Source organism: Sorex araneus, chromosome 2 (genome assembly GCF_027595985.1).
Source record: "Sorex araneus isolate mSorAra2 chromosome 2, mSorAra2.pri, whole genome shotgun sequence".
Taxonomy (NCBI): domain Eukaryota; kingdom Metazoa; phylum Chordata; class Mammalia; order Eulipotyphla; family Soricidae; genus Sorex; species Sorex araneus.
In genome coordinates, this window is record NC_073303.1 from 136,971,086 (window position 1) to 136,988,905 (window position 17,820).

At 39.2% G+C, this 17,820-nt stretch overlaps 1 protein-coding gene across 1 annotated transcript in view; it reads left to right on the forward strand.

Moving 5' to 3' along the window:
• Positions 1-17,400, forward strand: part of PARP9 (poly(ADP-ribose) polymerase family member 9) — a 49,921-nt gene extending 32,521 nt beyond the window's left edge. The window contains exons 7-11 of the mRNA XM_055124501.1: positions 1,009-1,063; positions 3,228-3,614; positions 7,893-8,029; positions 8,567-8,741; positions 16,643-17,400. Of these exons, the coding sequence (XP_054980476.1) occupies positions 1,009-1,063; positions 3,228-3,614; positions 7,893-8,029; positions 8,567-8,741; positions 16,643-17,073 (1,185 nt within the window). The 3' untranslated portion in view covers positions 17,074-17,400. The remainder of the gene's footprint in view (positions 1-1,008; positions 1,064-3,227; positions 3,615-7,892; positions 8,030-8,566; positions 8,742-16,642) is intronic.
• Positions 17,401-17,820: the final 420 nt, after the last annotated feature.

Consider the following 17,820-nt stretch of genomic DNA (forward strand, 5'->3'; position numbering starts at 1 on the left):
GAACATTCATTGTTAAAGTTAGGTTAAAAAAATCTAGTTTTTGCCTTATTATTTACCATCTTGGTAATAAAAATGATTTCTACCAATTGAATTAACTTTAAAAGAGACTCCTGGGGCTGGAGAGACAGTACAGTAGGCACTTGCCTTGCATGCGGCCGATTTAGATTTAATCCCTGGAACTCTTGATGGTCCCTGAACCCCTTCAGAAGTGATCCCTGAGCACAGAACAAGGAATAAGTAAGTCCTGATACTGCTGGGTACTCAGGAAAGGAAAAGAAGACACTCTTAGACCCCATGAGGTGGGGCAGAGGAGATGGCTCAAGTGGTGGAGCACATGCTTAGCACATGTGAGGCCCTCTATTCAATCCCCAGTACTACATGCCACCCTTCCCCCACATCTTGTGACCTAGCACTGCCCAGTGTGTCCCTGGTGGCCTTGATAAAAAGGAGAAGAAAACATGCCCCAAGCTGTAAAAGATTTTTTAATAGGACTAATAGTAAATATTATTATGTAGCAATTACAACAGCTAGCATATGGTGAGTGCTTATGATGGGCTGAGTATGTTTTAAGCACTTTACAGGAATTTCTGTCAGTTTTTACAGAAAAATATTGGTAGGTGTATAACTTTTTGAATAAATGTATTTTTTATAAGAGCATCTGTCTTGTAACTTTTTCAGTGACACACACACAGCTTTAGGTTAGTTCTAATATATAATAAGGCAGCAATTGCTTTTGAATAAATGAAAATTATATTTTGCTTGAAGTACATATTACTCCCATTTTATACAAGATTTTTATTTTCTTTGCATTTTTTCCTGTATTTTTTTCCTGATTCTGATAATGCCCCTGCTGTTTCCCAGGATTTTCTAAAGTCTCTTTTATATTGGTGGCAACAGGTCTGGGGACTAATAGAGTGCATGAGGTCAGGTATGGTGTGTGCAGGAAGAGAGGAATTTTGTTGACAGAGACTAGAAACTTAGGACTCTGTTCTGTTTTGCTTATTGTAGGTTTTCATCCAAGAAATGGCGAAGCGTAAGTCTGTATCACAGAATCACAATGAACGTGAGTAAAAAACTTAAGAACCTAGCGGTAGTGTTTCTTGTAATAGGTACTTTCTATTTTTGATTATTTAAAATGGTGGAAGGGAGAGGAGTAAAGAAGTCAAATATGCTTTTTTGTGCTCTGTGTTTCACCTGATTCAGTTCTCGGTTAGTCCAGTTTTATTTAGTAAATAAAGATAGTTAATTTTCTGTTAGTAAAACCATAATGTATATAGATCTTTTGCAAGTAGTTGTCTATAGTTTTTTCTAAGATAAAGTTCTGCTTTTCATAAGTTGACTAAACTACTTCCAGTGCTCTGAAGGGGTTATATTTAAATAGAATTAATCATTAGTAAATATAAAAACCCATCTTAGTAATATCAGAGAGTAGTAATTGTATTAAATCAATGTTATGCAGAACATTCTATTGTTAGAAAACTACACATCTGTCAGATACTGAAACTGTTAGGGCATTTCCTGGTAGGGTCAAATGGTATTCTTATATCCTTTGTGAAAACAGTTCAGTTATACATGTTCTGTGACCCAGCAGTGGTGGAAATAAAGAAGGAGGAACTTTTACTTGCAGTGGATGGGTCTTCCTAGCAGTGCTCAGAAGGCCTGATGGTTTGATGCTGAAGGGCACGGTATAGTGCTGCTGATATGCAGTGTTCCTGGGAATTACCCAGACAGGTAGTGCTGTCCCCTTGGCTTTCCTTGGTCTCCCAGCACAGCTTGCATGCATGTAGGTGAACACCTCTGTTCTTCTGCTGTCAGTGTGGACACAGGTGAGGGGGGCAAAGAGAGAAGTCGCCTGACTCGGGACTTCTTCTGATCTTCTACTGTCTCCCTCCTCCAGCTATTCCATTTTCTATTTTGACTTGATACTTTTGCATGAATGAGATTAAAATGACCAATTAAATTAACTAGTTTATCTGACACCCCTACCCTCTACTCCCATCTTAACACAGATAAGACATAAAAAGGAATCCATAAAAATAGCTGTAGAAAAATTATGGCTATTTCTTCTGTTCATTTTATTTTGATAATTCCCATTTAAAAAATAATAACTGTGGATTACTTTTATCATTAAAAATACACCAGGTATATTTGGGGGACTCCTTCCAAGCAATGTTAGGGACCTGGAGGCCTCCCCCGAGATGCTTGACCCAGTCAGGACTTGCTTTGATGCTCAGGTGTACTGTGCCAATGTGCTCAGGCCTGGCAGTGCTAGGGACCCGCAGTGCCACTCTGTCCGGTACTCAGAGGCGATGTGATGATGGGAATCAAACTCCCATGTGCAAGGCATTGTGCAATCAGACTCCCATGTGCAATCTGCTCCTTTGAGATATTGCCCCATCCTTACATTAATGGGGTTTTGCTTATTTTATTTCTTTATTTGTTTTTCTTTTGTTTTTTGGGTCACACCAGGCTGTGCTCAGGACTTACTCCTGACTCTGATCTCAAGAATCACTCCCGGGAGGGCTCAGGGGAACCCAGGTCAGCCGTGTGTATGTAAAGCACCTCACTTGCTGCACTGTCTCTCCAGCCCTGTTTTGCTTCATTTTTTTATGAATTTTTAATTTTTGAGCTCTACTGGATGTTTGATTGTAAACCTAGTACTAACCACTGAACCACATCCTCAGACCCACATTAACTTTTCTTAATCATCCCACCAATTAGCCTATTTTCATACAGGATAAGTATAAGAACAACAAATATTATTGCTTAATGAACCTTTTTTTGTATTTAAGAAAATGATTTTTTAAGATAAATTATCTTTTTTTTCACAGTTAAAATGTTGTTGATGATTTGGTTTTAGTCATACAGTGTTCCAACACCTGTCCCATCACCAGTGTACATTTTCCACCACCAGTGTCCCCAAGTTTTCCTTTCTGTCCTTTTTTCAAAAAAACCTCACTCAGTAGAAATTAATAGTTGGTTAACTCTAGGGTGAAATCAAAGGTGAACTCATCTGTGAATGCAACACAGCAGAGAAAAGTCAGGATAAAGCCACATTTTACAAGCTAAACTGTTTCCAAGGACACTGTACACACACATTTGAATTTCCTTTATTCTCAGAAGTACTCTCAGTATTTAATTGATACACAACTATCACCACTGGTGTTTTATTCTTACTCTGCCTTTTAAAAAATCCATCTCCCTTCTCTGACTACTTACAATCACAGAAGTTTTATCAGTCTCCCAGAGGACAGGAGTCAAGAGAAAAAGTGGACTCAGAGCTCCATCTCCTGTCATCAATTTAATGGGATCTAACCGAGAGAAGATGACTGAAGCTGAAAAATGGATACAAAGAATCCTCAACTTGCAGGAGCACTACATCATTGAGAATAACCTTATATTCTACCTTGGGAAAAAGGAACATGACATTTTGTCTAGCCTTCAGACCTCAAGAGTATCTATCTCAGAAAATATCAATGTTGGTACAGCAAGTTTGGAGGTTAAAGGAGCCCGGGATGACCTCATTAAGGTGGCTATGTGCATTGAACTTATGCTATGTGAAGTTGGAGAGGAAAGGGCAAGAAAAAAGGAAATGGACATTTGGAGCTTGACAAGTAAGAAACTTTTTATTAACTTCAAAAAATAGTAGTCATCGCTGTCGTCGTCGTGGTTTCCTCCTCCTCCTTCCTCCTCCTCCTCCTCCTCCTCCTCCTCCTCCTCCTCCTCCTCCTCCTCCTCCTTCTCCTTCTCCCCCTTCTCCTTCTCATCATCCTTCTTCTACCCATTCTCCTCCTCCTCCTTCCTCTCCCTCTCCCCTCCTCCTTCTCCCTATCCCCTCTCACTCCTCCTCCTTTCTTCCTCCTTCTTATCCTCTTCTTCTTCCTCTATCTCTTCTTTCTTCCTCTTCTTTCTTCCTCCTCCTTCTCTTCCTCCTCTTCTTCTTACCTTCTCCTTCTCCTCCCTCATTCCTCCTCCCTCCTGCTCTTTCCTCTTCCTCCTCCTCTTCTTCATCTTTCTCCTCTTTTTTCCTCCTCTTCTCCTACTCCTCCTCCTCCTTCCTCTTCCTTCTCTTCCTCCTTTTTTTCTTTCCTCTTCTCTTCTTCTCCTCCTCCTCCCCCTTCCTCTTCTATTTTTCTTTCTTCTCCTCCTCCCCCCTTCTTCTCCCTTCTTCTTTCTTTTCCTTTCCCTGGCACCTCATATGGTGCCCCAGACAATATTAAGAGTGAACTCTGAGCACAGAGCCAGTAGTAACCCCTGAGCACTGCCAGTTATGACCCCCGAAAAATTTAAATAAACACAAATAAAACCCTGGACCTCCCACATGCAAGGGAGGTGCTCTAGCTTTTAGGTTCATCTCATTGGCCCCAAACTCTTCCTCCCTTTGGATGTGAGCATGCATATGAATATATGGTTTGGGAAAAGATTGGAAGAGGGGAAGTCTTACTCCTCTTGGAAAGTCTTGAAAAAATTTTAAGAAGTCTTACATTTGTTTTGTATTAGGCCATAAGCATTTACACTAAGTTTCTACTCTACCAGCAGGGTTAATCATTAGTAAATGAGAACACATACACCTATATCAATGATGGATTTACTTTTGATGTTGTGAATTTTCTAAGAGGCAATTACATGGAAAATACGGAGTATTCTAAACCCAGGCTTTGCCTATAATGCTTTTAAATGGAGACATTTTCCACCCATTAATTTACTTCTTTATTTAAACTTTATTTTATTTGTATATTACCATCACATTAGGAACCCTAATATTACACATTCTGAGTCCCCTTTCTGAAGTAAATTATTGGTATTGGATATATACTTAAGTTTCACCTATTCACTAGAGAAAAATCCATCAGAATATTTGGGAATTTGGGACTGACGACTCCTTTTAGCACAAACCTAGAATGAATAACGAAGTTTTACCATTTAAAATGTCAACTTAGGTGATCTTGAGATAAAAATACTTGGGGTAGGAGTGGTGTAGCAGCACTGCACATATCACTGTATTACTGTCTTCCTATTGTTCATCGATTTGCCTGAGCGGTCTCCAGTAACATCTTCATTCATCCCAGCCCTGAGATTTTAGCAGCCTCTCCTTACTCGTCCTTCCCAATGGGGCCATACTGGAGGCTCTTTCAGGGTCAGGGGAATGAGACCCATTATTTTTACTGTTTTGGCATATCGAATATGCCACGGGTAGCTTGCCAGGCTCTGCCATGCTGGTGGGATACTCTCGGTAGCTTGTGGGGCTCTCTGAGGGACAGAGAATGCATATAAGAGAATACAAGCAAGTATGTTAAAACCCAACACATGTGTGCTGCTTTAGTTATATCAGTGGGCTAGATTATAAGAGGTCACTTCTGGGAGCTTTCTTTTATTGTGTCTGGATCCCAGCCTCAGATGGGATCAGGTGGCGTCAGGGGCAGCCCCAGGGCATGACTGTCAAGCTACTAGAAAACGCACATATAAATAATTATATTGGTTTTGTTGTTTTAAAAAAGTTTCTTTAAGTGTTTTTTTTTTAAGATAATGAAGGGAAAGTAGTACAGTAGATAGGATACTTGCCTTTCATGCAGCTCACCTGGGTTTGATCCCTCCGTATAAGGTCCCACCAGGAGTGAGCACAGAGCCAGAAAAAGTCCTAATCGTCATCAGCTGTGGTGTCAAAGCAAACAACACCCCAAAAGGATCCTGGGGGAATGGGGGTGGGGTGTGAGACTTCTACTTTGGGAGACAAGGCTTGTTTTATTAATTTATTCGATTACTGTATGTTGTATCCTTTATATATGCCAAATATTATACTATCACTGTGGATATAGTGATGAGATTGGATATTATTCCACTCCGAATGTAACTAGGGAAATTGAGTAGTTGATTATGAAGAAGGAGGATGGTCTGGGGGCAATGGAAAGAAGCACCAAATGTAGACATGAGATCAATGGAAACCATTTTGGGAGAGAGGAAATGGAGAACTGAAGGAAAAGCCATCTCTGAGGCAAAGGAAGAAATGTTTGTGAAAACAGGCCTTAGCAAGGCCTCCATGATGCAAAACTTTATAAATCATATGAAAATTTTCAGAGTTTTTCTTAAAACAAATGGGACCCATTGGAGAATTTTTAAACAAAGGTAGACTGGGCTTACATTTTAAAAATAGCACTAATTCTAAAGTGGAGAAGGAATTTAGTACAAAAATTCAGACACAAAATTTCAAAGGACTCCTGGTAGAAATGGTCAAAGTAAATGGGAGTTTTCAATAAGTATATCCACATTCCACAGAAAATTCACTGTAAAAATTCAAGTACAAACTAATATTAAATAATGGGACCTAAGATTTGTGGTCTCTACTAATCTTTTAAAATGTAATGTTATTTTAGCCTGGCAAGTTACCGAGAGTATCCTGCCCACACGGAAGAGCCTGGCAAGCTCCTCGTGGCGTATTCGATATGCCAAAAACAGTAACAACAAGTCACACAATGGAGACATTACTGGTGCCCGCTCGAGCAAATCAATGAACAATGGGAAAATTGTGCTACAGAGCTAGAGTGCTATTTCATGTGATACTCCTTAAGAGAGGAACACCAAACCAAACCAAACCAACCCACATTAATCCTAAAAGAAGAAAAAAATGAACAGAAGGAGGAGTAACATCAAACCACAATTCTTTATCTCTAAGTATTGCTCTTCTTGGCTAGGTATATATGAGTGAAACCTGTCCAAAATATTCTGCCTTGTCTCACATAAAAACCTAGTGGAATGTCAGGCTTATAATCTTAGATCCTTACTTCTGAACTCTATAATGCTGGGCAAACCACTGCTCTGCTTTTCACTTGCCTCACTGTAATACTGTCACTGTCATCCCATTGATCATCGATTTGCTCAAGTGGGTGCCAGTAATGTCTCCATTCATCCTAGCCCTGAGATTTTATTTATTTTTCTAAAACAATCATGCATTTTTACTGTATGTTAAAATGGTTTTCAAATTCCAATAATAAATTTGTTTTGTCTTCTGCACAAATGACTTCTACTGTTAATCATATTATTGACATGTTTGCCAATTTTTTTATGCTTTTTAATTGAGACACTGTGAGAACAGTTACAGTAGCCCTGAGATTTTAGCAGCCTCTGTTTACTCATTCTTCTCAGCAGTGCCTCATTGGAGGCTCTTTCAGGGTAAGGGAAATGAAACCCTTCATTGTTACTGTTTTGGCGTATCGAATATGCCACGAAGAGCTTGCCAGGCTCTGCCGGGCAGGCAGGATGCTCTCAGTACCTTACCAGGTTCTCAAGAAGGAGAACTAGGCTATAAGAGGTCGTGCAGCCGCATATGCCTTCATTTGCTTACTTGTAAAATTATGTCATTTGTTTTAGTGTTGGTATAATGATCAAGTGAGGTAGAAATGTAATGTCTTTGAAAACTTGGAAATTTTTCATAAATGTCATACCATTTTTCTTCATTACTATGAACAATACAATTATATATCATTTCAGTATTGATGGGGGAAGTGCTCTTTTGCTCATTCCCATCAACCTCTTAATCCAAATCATCTTGGAACAAATTTATTTTTGGATTGTGGAACACAACTATCTGTTTGCAGAAATTACTCCTGGCTCTATCCTCAGGGATCGCTATCATGTAATTGGGTACAGTATGTGTTGCTGGGAATCAAATCCAGTCAGCTTTGTGCAAGGCAAGTGTCTTACTCACTGTATCATCTCTATGGCTTCGAAGGATAAATTCTTAACCCTCCATTTTATTCTATGATTTCTTGTAGAATGATGACTTTCTTTGCATGTCCTACACATATGTCACATTTGTTGTCATGTTTCATGAAATTTGTTTGCAAACCTCTTCTGTTGACAGACATTGAGACAAATTTTTGTGTTACTCTTTTTAGGATCTTGGACTAATCAGCAACCAAAAAACCAAGATGGAATAAAAGAAAATACATTTCTGAAATTCCTTGGGCTTGAAACTTCAGAAATTCAGGATCAAAAGAAACAATTTGAAAAGTGTGGTTTACGAGTAGTAAAGGTATTGGAAAGGGTTGATGTGTCTCACTCTTGATTCACATGGTTCTGGGTCAAAAAGAAAAAGTCACCTGTTGATGGAACCTACACAAACTTCTTTTTCACTTTAAATCCTAGGAATAAAAGTGATAGAGAAGGACATGTATGAGGAATATGTTAGAATCAGGAAGGAGAAATAATGTTAGGATGTACAAAAGTATAGATCATGACTCAAAAGTGTTGTCTGCCTAGCTTGAGGCAAAAGAAAAGAAATGGGATAACGTTTATCACACTATAATGACCTATTGTCATTAAACTATGGACTTTCCACCCTTTCACCTCTACCATTTCAGTAACATCAGTTCTATAGGATTTGTCATTGAGATTTATCTGTTCTCTTGCTTTGTTTCTTTATATCCCAAACATGAATGAGGTCATCCAGTGTTTGTCTTTCTCCCCTCTGACAAATGTCCATGTAGTGCCTTTATTTTTAAATAAAGTATCTCCTGCAGTGTATGTACTGTTCTCCAACCTCTCATGTCTTCATTTCCTTGTATTCTAGGTGGAGAAGATAGATAATACGGATCTTAAAGCTGCCTTCCAAAAAACTAAGATCATGATGGAAAAGAAAACAAAGGAGATCACTGTTAGCCGCAGGCTGTTTCAGCAAGTTCCATACCAGTTCTGCAATGCGATATGCCGAGCTGGCTTTCAAAGAATGTACTCGATGCCCTGCGGTAGGTTTCAGTCCTTCATACTCAGAACCACTCTCTGATGAGAGCATTGGTGAGCAGAACTCAGCAGATGACTCACCACTAACTGCATGTGTGGCTTTACCGAGCCAAGGAGATCTAACGGTGATATCATTGGGGTGGATTGTATAGTTAAAAATTTTATTTCATGTAGCTCTTTTTATGAGAGGTTTTTTGTTAATTAGAATGTTAGTTGTAAGATCTAATTGTTTAAGAGCTACAGGCCATTTTATCCCTCCTTTCTATGTTTATGTGCCTTTTATGAAGGAGATTCAAACCTTTTATTTTTAGCTTACTTGTCTCAGTTAATCAGCACTATTAAATTGGCCTCTTCCCCTCCCTTAATTTATAAACCACCTTCACAAATTTGAAGAATTTTTCTCTATTGTTTCCATTTTCTGTAACCTGGTAATGAATGAATTAGATCAGGCAGGGAATAACATCTTTATTTTTTTACTAGAATTTACTGAAAGCCCTTATTCCCTATATATTTTTTGTTCCTCTCCCTTACAGCCCTCCTCCCTTTCCCTTCTCCTCATTTAATCTTAATTCTATTATTAGTGTCCATTGGTTTGCCTTTTTATTTTATTTGTCTGCTACAATGTTACAAGCAGTTACGAGCTACAATGTTACAATACATAAAATTATCCAGTGCTTATCTTTTCCTTTCCTTTGTTTCACATAATTTCCTTAAGCTACTTCAAGTTTGTTGCAAGTACTTCAAAAGCAGGCACTCTAATAGTGAACCACATCCTGGGACTCAGAGTTCCTTATTTTTCCACAGCCTTTCTGAATTAACCTTGAATACAAGCCATTCTTACAGGTGTGAATGTTATCTCATTCTGATCTTAATTTTAATTTTCCTGACATCAGTGATAAGAACATTTTTCATGTAGCTAACCTCTTTGGAGAAATATCTGCTCTCTATGGCAGGTGCTTTTCTTCTCTCTTTCCTTTTGCGCATTTTATTATTTTATTATTATTTCCCCCCTTTTTTTTGATTCACCATGAGATACAATTACAAAGCTGAAGCATGAAGTTTTGCAAGCAATCCTCATATATTCCCATTATGTCTTCCAAGTCACTGTGTCTTTATACTCAGGAGCCAGACTGAATGAGGGGACTGCACTTAGTGGAGTTGGCCCATGATAACTTCTGCTCTGGAAGGTTTCCCAAGTTTTTCTGAGTTTTCTATTTTTCATTCCTATCTCAGGAGATGGGGCAGTGAAATGGGCCCTTTTCAAGTCTCCTAGAGTTCCGGTTTAGTGCTTTCTTCATTTGTTTTTTCTTTCTTTGTTTTGGGATGACACTGTTAGTGCTTAGGAGACGATATGTGGTGGTGGAGATTCAAACTGGGATTGGCAGGATACAAGGCAAGTGCCTTACCCCTTTACTGCTCTCTGGCCCAGGAGATCCTTGAATGTCTATTTCTTTTTACCAGATGGAAGGAAGATCTTAGATGCCTTGAAGTGACAAAACTATTCTTTGACTACCTTGTTTTCTCTCCTCTCATAGGTAGTAAAAACTGTAGTCTGAAGCCTTCAATCATAATTTTTTTGGTTCAAAAACCCTTTTACTGACTTGAAAGCTGGACTTTATGGGTTACAGAGATAGTACAGTGAGCAGGGCACTTGCTTGGCAAGAAGCTGATCTGGGTCTGTCCCTGGCACCCCATGTGGTTCTCCAGGAGAACTACCAGGAGTGATCCTGAGTTCAGAGCCAGGTGTAAGCTCTGAGCATTTCCAGGTATGACCCCCCCACCAAAAAAAATCTAGACTTCAAAATAATATTTTGCTTTGATTATATATACATTTATCTATATTAGATTTACTATTCTAATATTGATGATTAGTAACAGGGGCTGGAGTGATAGCACAGCGGTTGGACGTTCACCTTTCACGCGGCCAACCCGAGTTTGATTCCTCCGCTCCTCTTGGAGAACCCGGCAAGCTATCAAGAGTATCGAGCCCGCATGGCAGAGCCTGGCAAGGTACCTGTGCGAATTGGATATGCCAAGAACAGTAACAATAAGTCTCTCAATGAGAGACGTTACTGGTGCCCGCTCGAACAAATTGATGAGCAACGGGATGACAGTGACAGTGATTCTAATATTGATCTTTTTTGCCCCCAAGGTAATAAGTACCAAGAATTCAAGGGGTAGCAAACACAGACCAAGAAAAAAATTTCAGGGAAGAAATCTTTGATTATTTTGTCTCAAAATATCATTTTGACACATAAAATTATACTATATATTTTTAAAATTTTTTAAATTTTATTGAATCACCATGAGATAGTTACAAGTTTTCATGTTTGAGTTACAATCTCACAATGATCAAACACCCATCCCTCCACCAGTGCACATTCCCCACCACCAATATCCTGGGTATACCCCCCCTTTCCTACCCTCCCCCTGCCTCTAAGGCAGACAATATTCCCCATACTCTCTTTCTACTTTTGGGCATTATAGCTTGCAACACAGACACTGAGAAGTCATCATGTTTGGCCCATTATCTACTTTTGGCATGCATCTCCCATCCCAACTGGTTCCTCCAGCCATCATTTTCTTAGTGATCCCTTCTCTATTCCATCTGCCTTCTCCCCTCCACTCATGAAGCAGTCTTATGGCTATGGGGCAATCCTCCTGGCCCTTGTATCTACTGTCCTTGGGTGTCAGCCTCATGTGATGCTACCCCACACTCCACAAATGAGTGCAGTCCCTCTATGTCTGTCCCTCTCTTTCTGACTCATTTAACTTAGCATGATACTCTCCATATTTATCCATTTATAAGCAAATTTCATGACTTCATCTCTCAGAACAGCTGCACAGTATTCCAATGTGTAGATGTACCAAAGTTTCTTTAATCAGTCATCTGTTTTGGGGCACTCAGGTTGTTCCCATATTTTGGCTATTGTGAACAGTGCTGCAATGAATATATAGGTACAGATGTCATTTCTACTGTGCTCTTTTGAATCCTCGGGATATATTCCCAGAAGTGGTATTGTGGGGTCATATGGAAGCTCATTTTCTAGTTTTTGAAGGACTGTCCATATTGTTTTCCAGAAAGGCTGGACCAGTCGGCATTCCCACCAACGGTGAAGGAGCGTCCCTTTTTCCCCACATCCACACCAGCATTGGTTGCTTTTGTTCTCTTGAATGTGTGCCAGTCTCTGTGGTGTGAGATGATATCTCATTGTTGTTTCAATTTGCATCTCCCTGATGACTAGTAATGTGGAGCATTTTTTCATGTGCCTTTTGGCCATTTGTATTTCTTTTTTGAGGAAACTTCTGTTCATTTCTTCTCCCCATTTTTTTGGAGGTTTTTTCTTATACAGTTCTAAAAGTATCTTGTATATCCTGGATATTAATTCCTTATCAGATGGTTATTGGAAATTATACCATATTTTATCTCAGCGTTTCTTTTGAGAAAAGTCCTCATTCTAGAATTGTTCTGTCCAAGATGGTAGTCAGTCACCATATCTAACTGTTGAGCACTTAAAATAAAATATAATTGAATCAAAATATGCTGTAGGCTGGGAATGCAGCTCATAGGGAAAGCACTTACTTTGCATGTATAAAACTCTGGCACCGGCACCACAACCAAAATTTTCTGTTTTAAGTATAAAATATAGCCTAGGATTTTAAAGTTTACTACCAAATAAAAACTGTCATATATTTCCTTAATAATTCTGAATATTAATTGATAATGAAGGGACCATATTTTGAGTATAACAGGCTTAAATGTAAATATTAGTTTTATCTCTTCCCCGGTTTTTGAGCTGTCACATTTTCAATAGTGTTGATATTGTTTTTATACATGCTACACCATATCACTATTAGAGTGTTAAGATCCCCACACCTTTATCACAAGGTCCATTCTATGCCTCATTTACCCTTCTTAACTTCCTCAGTTCACAGTTTTGTGACCTTATCTCAGAGTTTATTTCTGGTGGAGACTGTATAATCCTTTTCAAATTTCTTTACATTCCACCTAGAACAAGATTACTGGTATTTGTCTCCTTCTCTCTTACTCACTTCACTTAGTATTACATCCTTCAGTTTTATCCACATTGCAGAAAACTACAAAGTTTCATCTTTGATGTGGTGAAAATGTGGTGAATTACATATGTTGTCTACATTGCATTTAAAGTGCCACTCTAAAGTCTGTAACAGTGTTTGGTTAATTTCCAGGTACTGTAAGAAAGAATCATAGCTAAACGATAGCTCAACATGTTTGAAAAAGAGACTTTCTCTTGCACCCACTATACAATTCTTCTTGACCACTGATTCAAATTTTGAAGAATTTAACTTTTGCTTCCACACACTCGGGCCTAACCTCACGCATGAGTGGCCATGTGACAAATGACCATAAAGGGAAATATATATACATATATATATATATATATTTTATGTGTGTATGTATATATGCCTCTCAGAGAGTCTAGGAAGCTACCAGGAGTATCCCGCCTGCACGGAAGAGCCTGGCAAGCTCCCCATGGTGTATTTGATATGCCAAATACAGTAACAATAACAGGTCTCATCCCCTGACCCTGAAAAGAGCCTCTAATTGTTGGGAAAAATGAGTAAGGAGAGGCTGCTAAAATCTCAGGTCTGGGATGAATGGAGACGTTACTGGCGCCTGCTCAAATAAATCGAACAAGGGGATGACAGTGATACAGTGATACAGTAAGAAAGAAACATGAGTTAGTGAGCAGTAACAAGGGAAGAAGGAAGGAAGCAAAAGAGGAAAGCAGAACCTCAAGGAAGTTTTCATTGTTTTCCCTTTAAGTGGGGGGAAGGTAGAAAGGCTTCATTGAAAATGATTACCTTATGGTCCTGTGTGTGCTTTAACCTCTGAGTATTCTAACACCACAGAAAAAAAATATAGTAGATCACAAGCATTTCTATTAAAATGTGTTTCCACTAGTTAGAATAGGGCACGTCCTCCCACTTCAATAGTCAGGCTTCCTGTTGGGTGGTAACTACCTGATAGGCAAGGTTTTAAATTTGAAGTCTGTGTGTGGAAATATCTGTCCCGTGTTTTGCAGCCCACAGTGAACTGTGGGAACTGATGACCTATCCTTGCTCCAGACTAGATCATATCCATCTAGTAGCCAAAACATCTTCTGTTCTCCAAATCAAGTGTCTCTTTTGAAACAATGTAGTATCAATACTGACATTATATTTTTAGCAAGTAGGTTTTCATTAGAGCATATGGATAGCAAAACTCAGCATTTAAATGCACAAATTAACAATAGATGTACTTAAATCATAATGGTTACATCAAGAAACAAGACTTAATGCATCAGGACAAAGCATATTCAGAAACCAAAGAGAAGGAGTTTGGAATTTGCTTAGAGCTTGCTATCTGCTAGACTCTTTAATTCTGTTATCTAAATTAATCCTGATACCTGCAAAGAGTTAGGTGCCATTCTAATTTGACATTTCTTTATATACACAGGAGTCCCCTTATTTTGTTGGTTTTTTTTTTTTTTTGTACTACTATTCCAGAGGGCTGGAGCGATAGCACAGCGGTTGGGCTTTTGCCTTTCACGCGGCCAACCCGTGTTCGATTCCTCCGCCCCTCTTGGAGAGCCCGGCAAGCTACTGAGAGTATGGAGCCTGCACGGCAGAGCCTGGCAAACTACCCGTGCGTATTGGATATGCCAAAAACAGTAACAATAAGTCTCTCAATGAGAGACGTTACTGGTGCCCGCTCGAACAAATTGATGAGCAACAGGGTGACAGTGACAGTGACTATTCCGGAGTTTGGAAGACACTCTGTTTTCTCTTATTAGATGGAAGTTTTTTATGGGCCAATACTCCCAATAACTTTTATTTGTAGTTTGTTGAAGTCAAGCAAAGTTTTGAGGGAAACAAACACTTCACCTTTGCCATCTGTTCAGTCGATAATGTTGACTTGAATCATAATCTCCCTGAACCTCAAATTGTTCATGTGCTAAAATACTACTCAAATCACAGATTAATTATAATCAACATAAAATTTTGTAACATTTTCAAAATTTGAATAGTATACTTCAAATTTATGAGTGTTATAAACATTTATAAAATATAAACAATTATACTAATAATATCAAGGACAATTTGACTTAAGAGAACAACTTTAGGACTGGGGTAATAGCTCAAAGGACTAGAGTACATGCCTGGCTCAAGGCCCCAAGTTCTGTCCCAGGTACCACATGCCCTTCACCAGGACCACACCATGTACCCCTATGGTTCCCAGTCCCACTGGTCTGAGCAGTACTTCATCACCAGACACAAATACCATGCTCCTGTCAGGTTCTGGATCACTGGTCAAGTGTCATTGGGAGTGGTTCCCCCAGCCCCCAAGGGAAGCCCTTCAAAAATAAGAACAGTAGGGGCCTGAGTAATAATGCGCAAAAGGGCACTTGCCTTGCACCCAGCTGCCCAGATTCAGTCCCCAGCATCATATATGATATTCTGAACCCTGCAGGATTGATCCTTGAGCATAGAGCCAGTTGGTGTGTCCCAAAAAACAAAACAAAACAAGAATAAGAGCCTGAGGGATAATAAAGGGGTTGAGATGCTTGCCTTATATCTTACTGACCCTGGTTCTAACACTTAGATGAACACCCCCAGGGCCACTTCTGAGCACAGAACAACTCTGGATGTCAGCACAGGAATTTGGGACCAGTGGGTGGTGATTACTTGAGAACTATAGTGTAGGATAACAATGGGTTTGTCCTTTCAGCCTTGCCACAGGAAAGTTAGTTTACCTTAAAGCAATGTCCTTTCTGTATGGACACAGGAAGACAGTTCATATTATGCTTTTGTAACTTGGGGGTTGATTGACTCTGAATAATATTTTCTCCTGGGCATCTGCTTTCTTGAGTCAGTTGTCCTTAGTTTCTAGCACCCCAAAAGCAGGGTCCCAATGAGGGACTGAATGGACCCAGGGCAAGCTATGAGCTACCCTGGCATCGAAATGGGCCAGGCCAAAGCACCACAATACTCAATTATAAGTTGAGAGTATGGTCATGGACAAATGCTGTCATGATCCAAAAGTAACGATGAGACTAGGACCCTACTGGGGCTGGAAGACTAACCTGGCCTGAGGACTGTGGTCTGAAATGTATAGTGAGATGTCCTCAGGAAGAACAAAACTTTAAGTTTAATATATGTCTTACTGTGCTCATACAGAATGACATTGCTAGAAATATTAGAACTAAATTTACTATAACTATTTAATTGGGTTGATAGCTGAGGAAAGAAGAAAGCGACACACCCTGGATGGGATCCTACCTTTAAGCAGATCTCCTAGTAATCCGGGGTAATCTCTTTAGATGAGATTTTATCCTTGAGTTAATCTCCTGGAGGAGTGGTTTTACACCTCTTTGTTGATTTGTTAATGTTCAACCCACCTTTGTATCACTACCCTATGTGATTGCTAAATTAACTAAGACTGTAAGATCAGAGGAGGCTCCAGAGAGGGAAGCAGAAGGGCTCCAGAGAGAGAAGCAGAAGAAATCGGTAGGGAGATCTGAAGAGACCAGAGGAGATGACAGAGACAGAGAGAGATAGGAAGAGACTAGAGGAGAGACTATAGAGACAGAGTCAGAGAAACAGACAGAAGAGAGCACAGCAGCACTCACAGAAGCAGTGCACAAAGGAGGAGCCATCCTGATCCAGCCCATACACAGTGGCTCGAGAGTACTGAACATGAGAGAGAGAGGGGGAGAGAAAGAGAGAGAGAGAGATAGCCACCCTGAGAGCCCGCAAACACACACATCACCCTTGCACGTGTGCATGTATTTTTTACACTATAGGGAGCATATATATTCATACCCAAATAAGCAATATCAATTTCAAAATCATAATAATCTTTAAATTTGTTTTCTTTTGTTAGATCCAAAACTTGGAGCTGGTATATACTTTACTAATAACCTCAAACTTCTAGCGCACAAGGCCAGGGAAACATCTGTCACAGATAAGTACATCTACGTGTTTGAAGCTGAAGTACTCACTGGCTCCTCCTGCGTGAGTCGTCCATCACAGATTGTTCCTCCACCACTCAGTCCTGGATCCATTGAAAGCTATGATAGTGTGGTTGACTATATGCTCAAACCTGAAACTTTTGTTATTTTTAACCGCATGCAGGCTATACCCCTGTATTTGTGGACTTGCACCCAGGATCATGTACAACAACAGAGCATATTCTATCAGCAACAACAAAGGAATGAATTTGCAGCGACTCACCATGTTTATCAGACACAACAAAAGAGCTTTTCTCCACCACAGGCTTGGGGGACATTTCCAAGTGGAAGCTCTGTTGATTAACTTCTATTTCATTTTAACAACTAGCATGGCCGTGTTTTGGAGCCACTAAATAATAGTTATAAGTAATTCATATAGTTTGATTTTCAGATGGGTTATCTTATAGACCAATTGAGTTTTCAAAGTACTATTGACTAACCATGTACTAGCATCTTAGTGTTTTTATCTCTTGGAGTTAAGTGGTACCAACTAAAATACTCAGGTCCATTCTCTATCCTTCAAGTTTCTCTTTCATTCCCTTTGCCATATAGATAACAAAATTATATGCAACAGATTTTTTCTAGTATATAATCTAAGCTTTTTATTTTCTGATTGATAGAATGATTTGAGATTTCCCAAAGAATCTTGTTCTGTGATCTTATGCTGTAGTTTAAATATAAAAATAAATTATCTTTGCATACTGTGGAAAATTTTCTGTGAAATGAAATTAAAGTAAAACAAAAGGCATCAAAAGACTGATGTCTTAAACTTATCTCTTAGAGTGCCATTCAGGTATCAGGAGGCCTACTTATTAATTCCCCAAGTATATTTTGATCACTAAATATGTTTCAGTTATTTTCTGGGTGGTGGGGCTAGGATAATAGAAAGAAAAAATGTCTTAATGACTTAAGACTTTGTAAGAAGAAACACAAAAATGAATAGTTAATAAGTATGAACAGATAAATTAATTATTTGAAAAATATAAATGAAAGAGAGATTAATTAAACCCATAAGGGAGTTGAGTGTAAGGCCTTCTAAGGAAAGTGAAAC